Below are 3,894 nucleotides of genomic sequence, written 5' to 3' on the forward strand. Positions count from 1 at the left end.
CCAGACCCACAGAAACTGGGGATGGGGGGCGGGGGTGGGAAATAAGTGGGTGCTGCTTTAAGCTGCCAAATTTGTGGTAATTTGTTATGTAACCATAGAAAACAGGGCCACCTTTCAGATAGCCACGTGGCTTCCTTCTTTCCTTATGCCCAAGTGTCCGCTGTTACATTCACAAAGAGGCCTGGACTGAGCACCCTGAGAAAAATTGCAACATGCCCCCCCCTTTTTCTCTACTGCACTCGCTACCTCCTAACCTGCTGAAATAGGGTTATTGTTTAATGCCTCCCTTCCTCTGCTGGAATATAAGCCCCTGAGAGCGGGGAGTTTTGTCCGTTTGGTTCGCCAGTGTTTCAGGCATCTGCACTGGGAGCCCGTGCATCTTCGGAGGAGGAGGCCTTGATGAGCTAAAGGAATGCCAGCCCTGGGGGGCCTTTATGCGAGGGCAGTTTATGTGCATGTGTTAACTTGGGTGAGGTCAGGGTGCCCAAGGGACAGGCAGGAGGCCCTTCTGGGGCTGCCTCCAGGGTCAAGCCCTTGGCCTTCTAGCCCGGCAATACCGATGGGCTGATTTGGGTGAGAAACAGGATTGGCCGCTGACAGTAATGAGGTCGGCCTGACCAGCTCCTCATGCCAGGCGGCTGACACAAGTGTCTCGGGGCCAGCCGGGCGCTGTGACCTGCGCAGCCCCAGCAGCCTCAGCACCCTTTTTGAGGAGGGTCCACAAGAGTGACGGAGCGGCTGGGGCCATCCTAGCCTACGTGTAGAGCCTGAGCCCACTGAGTCTGCTCTGACACTGGCCTCATTTCCTCTGTGCAGTGGCAAGTTGGGCTTCCCAGGGAGCCCTCTGAGATGGCGTCCAGCATGCTGGGTGTTCGTTACCAGGGGCCCTCGGGACCCACACCCGTGGGAGGGAAGGGGTCGAAACAGGATTAGGTAGAGGGAGAACTTGTATGCAGGCCTCAGTTGACCTTATGGAGAGGTACGGAACCGAAATAGTCCTTCATAGTTGCCTGGCATTCGGCCACAATGGACCAGTTTTTGGATATGGGCCGCCAGGGAAGGGTGTGACCTTGGGCCAGGCAGCTCTCTGCAGCTGAGACAGGCCCTGGATGGGTGGCCACCAAAGGCTGTCTGCTGACCACACTCCCAGCAGCTGGGTGGCAAGTCCCTTCTTCTTCTTCTTTTTTTTTTAATGTTTATTTATCTTGAGAGAGAGAGATAGAGAGTGATTGGGATGGGGGCAGAGAGACACACAGAGAATCCCAAGCAGGCTTAGAGCCCCATATGGGGCTCAAACTCACAAACTGAGAGATCATGACCTGAGAGGAAATCAAAAGTCAGACGTTCAACCGACTGAGCCACTCAGGCACCCCCAATTCCCTTCATTTTTTTTTAAGATATATATATATATATATATATATATATCTATCTACACCCAATGTGGGGCTCAAGCTCACCACCCTGATATCAAGAATTGCATGCTCATTAGCCTGAGCCAGCCGGTGCCCCAGCAGGTCCTTTCTTTCTTATTTATTTATTTTTAAGTTTATTTATTTATTTTGAGAGAGAGAGCATGAGCAGGGGAGGGGCAGAGAGAGGGAAAGAGACTCCCAAGCAGGCTCCCACTCTCAGCGTAGAACCTGATGCAGGGCTTGAACTCATGATCCGTGAAATCATGACCTGAGTCAAAATCAAGAGTCCTTCTCTTAACCAACTCAGCCACCCAGGTCCCCACCCCCCGCAGGTCCCTTCTAGAAGGATTGGTTCTGAGCATCTCCTTGTTCATGACATTGACCAACATCCCTTCCACTGTGGCGGTCTGTCTTTATCTGTAATTATTTTCATTTTAAGATATATTAAAAATGCAAAAAAAAAAGCACTCTTTTTAAATGCATAAAACAAAAGACATAGGATTACAAAAGAAACCAATTATATTTATATCAGATATCAAAATGTTAAAACAAATTTGTGATACAGTCACAATGCTTATTTAAAGCATTAGATATAAAAAATTTAAAATATATATTAAAAATATAAATACATAAATGCAGCATTAGATAACGTCCAGTAACTGCCATAATTTCAAAGTGATAATGAGTCTAAACAATGTTTGGAGACATTTGCAATAGCTGTAATGTGATAGGAGAATATCTGTCATTTTGATTTGTGACAAAGCCACATGCGTTGCAAATCCCACTGGTTCTTTGCCCACCTCATGGTTGAAGCAAAGGCTAAATTTCGGTTAGAAGTTAGAGAAAATAAAGCCCTTTCCCTATACAAGTTCCAGGTGCAGGGAAGCGGGTGCTGGTGGGAGGGTGGAAGTGGGTTCCTGGATTTTTGGGCTCAGCAATCGGGGACCTCGGGAACAGAGGAAACAGGATGTGCTGCGGCCAGGGCAGAGGGCAGATGGGGAGCCTGGCGGGGTCCAAGGGTCTGCCCTGTAACCCATCCACCAGGTATTGGGAGACGAGCTACACAGTCCTTGGTTGGGCCGCAGACCCCCATACTCCCTGTCCCACCCTAGGTCACCGCACAGGCCACCCTCCCCCGCACGGCCTCACTGTCTGCCTCCCCTGCCCCCAGTCCATTAGCTGAGGCGGTGACCGTGACAGGGCCAGGCCCCTGCAAATGAGGGGGCGCGCCGGGCGCCCAGGGCCTGACCCGCAGTGACCCGCTGTGACCAGTCATACAGCGGCCCTCTTAGACAGGGCTCCGCCTGCTGCGGCCCCAGCCATAAAAAGGCCGGTGGGAGAGTCGCCGCCGCAGCCGCCGCCCCCGACCCAGTGTGTCCACACCATGGCCGGCTCCAGCCTCGCCTGCTGCCTGCTTGGCCTCCTGGCGCTGACCTCTGCCTGCTACATCCAGAACTGCCCCCTGGGCGGCAAGAGGGCCGCGCTGGACCTCGACGTGCGCCAGGTGAGCCCCCGCCGCGACCCACCGCCTCTGCCCGCCCCGCCGGGGCCCCAGGGGGTTTAGTGGACGTGCGCCCCCGCCCGTGACCGCGGCCCCTGCACACCCCGAGCCCGGGACCCCGGCCTCGCAGGGCCCGCGCTCACCCCCCGCCCCCCGCCCTCCCTCCAGTGCCTCCCCTGCGGCCCCGGGGGCAAAGGGCGCTGCTTCGGGCCCAGCATCTGCTGCGGCGACGAGCTCGGCTGCTTCGTGGGCACGGCCGAGGCGCTGCGCTGCCAGGAGGAGAACTACCTGCCGTCGCCCTGCCAGTCGGGCCACAAGCCGTGCGGAAGCGGGGGCCGCTGCGCCGCCGCGGGGATCTGCTGCAACGACGGTGCGCTGCCGGGGCGGCCCGGGGGCGGCGGGGTCGGGGCCGGGATCCAGGTGGGGGCGGTGCGGAGGTCCCGGTGGGCGCGGCCCCGGGGGCGGAGTCCAGGTGGTGCCGGTACGGAAGTCCCAGTGGGCGTGGCCCCCGGGGCCGCTGCGCCGCTGCCGGCGTCTGCTGCAACCGGGGTGAGCCGGGGCCGGGGGCGCGGAGGGGGGGCAGAGGCCGAGGACCCGGGACCCGGAGGGGACCGCGCAGGGCGGCCCCTGACCCGCTGTCCTTCCAGACGGCTGCCGCGCCGACCCCGCCTGCGACGCCGAGGCCGCCTTCTCCCAGCGCTGAGCCGACGGCCCGGACAGCGGCGCAGCGCGCCCCTCGCCACTCCGCAGCCACCCCCAGAAATAATGAAATAAAATAAAGCAGAATTTTCTCCCCCTGCAACTCGTCTGGCGTCTTGTTTTCAGAAACGGGAAGGAGGGCGCTGGGGGAACCCCGAGGGTCGCGCCTGGCGGGGCCTGCGTGTCCGGGCAATTCCGAGCGGGAGGGCCGGGGTTCGGGGCGCGCCGTTCCCGCAGCCGAAGTCCTGCACGGGCTGGCGAAGGAGGGAGACGGAAACAGAC

The 3,894-nt window shown here is 58.3% G+C and overlaps 1 protein-coding gene across 1 annotated transcript; it reads left to right on the plus strand.

The window, feature by feature from the left end:
• Nucleotides 1-2,796: 2,796 nt before the first annotated feature.
• On the plus strand, nucleotides 2,797-3,616 carry OXT (oxytocin/neurophysin I prepropeptide). The gene is made up of 3 exons (XM_030309002.1): nucleotides 2,797-2,916; nucleotides 3,082-3,283; nucleotides 3,561-3,616. The coding sequence occupies exons 1-3, from the start codon at nucleotides 2,797-2,799 to the stop codon at nucleotides 3,614-3,616; spliced, it is 378 nt and encodes a 125-aa protein (XP_030164862.1).
• Nucleotides 3,617-3,894: the final 278 nt, after the last annotated feature.

The sequence above is a fragment of the Lynx canadensis genome, chromosome A3, assembly GCF_007474595.2.
Source record: "Lynx canadensis isolate LIC74 chromosome A3, mLynCan4.pri.v2, whole genome shotgun sequence".
Taxonomy (NCBI): Eukaryota; Metazoa; Chordata; class Mammalia; order Carnivora; family Felidae; genus Lynx; species Lynx canadensis.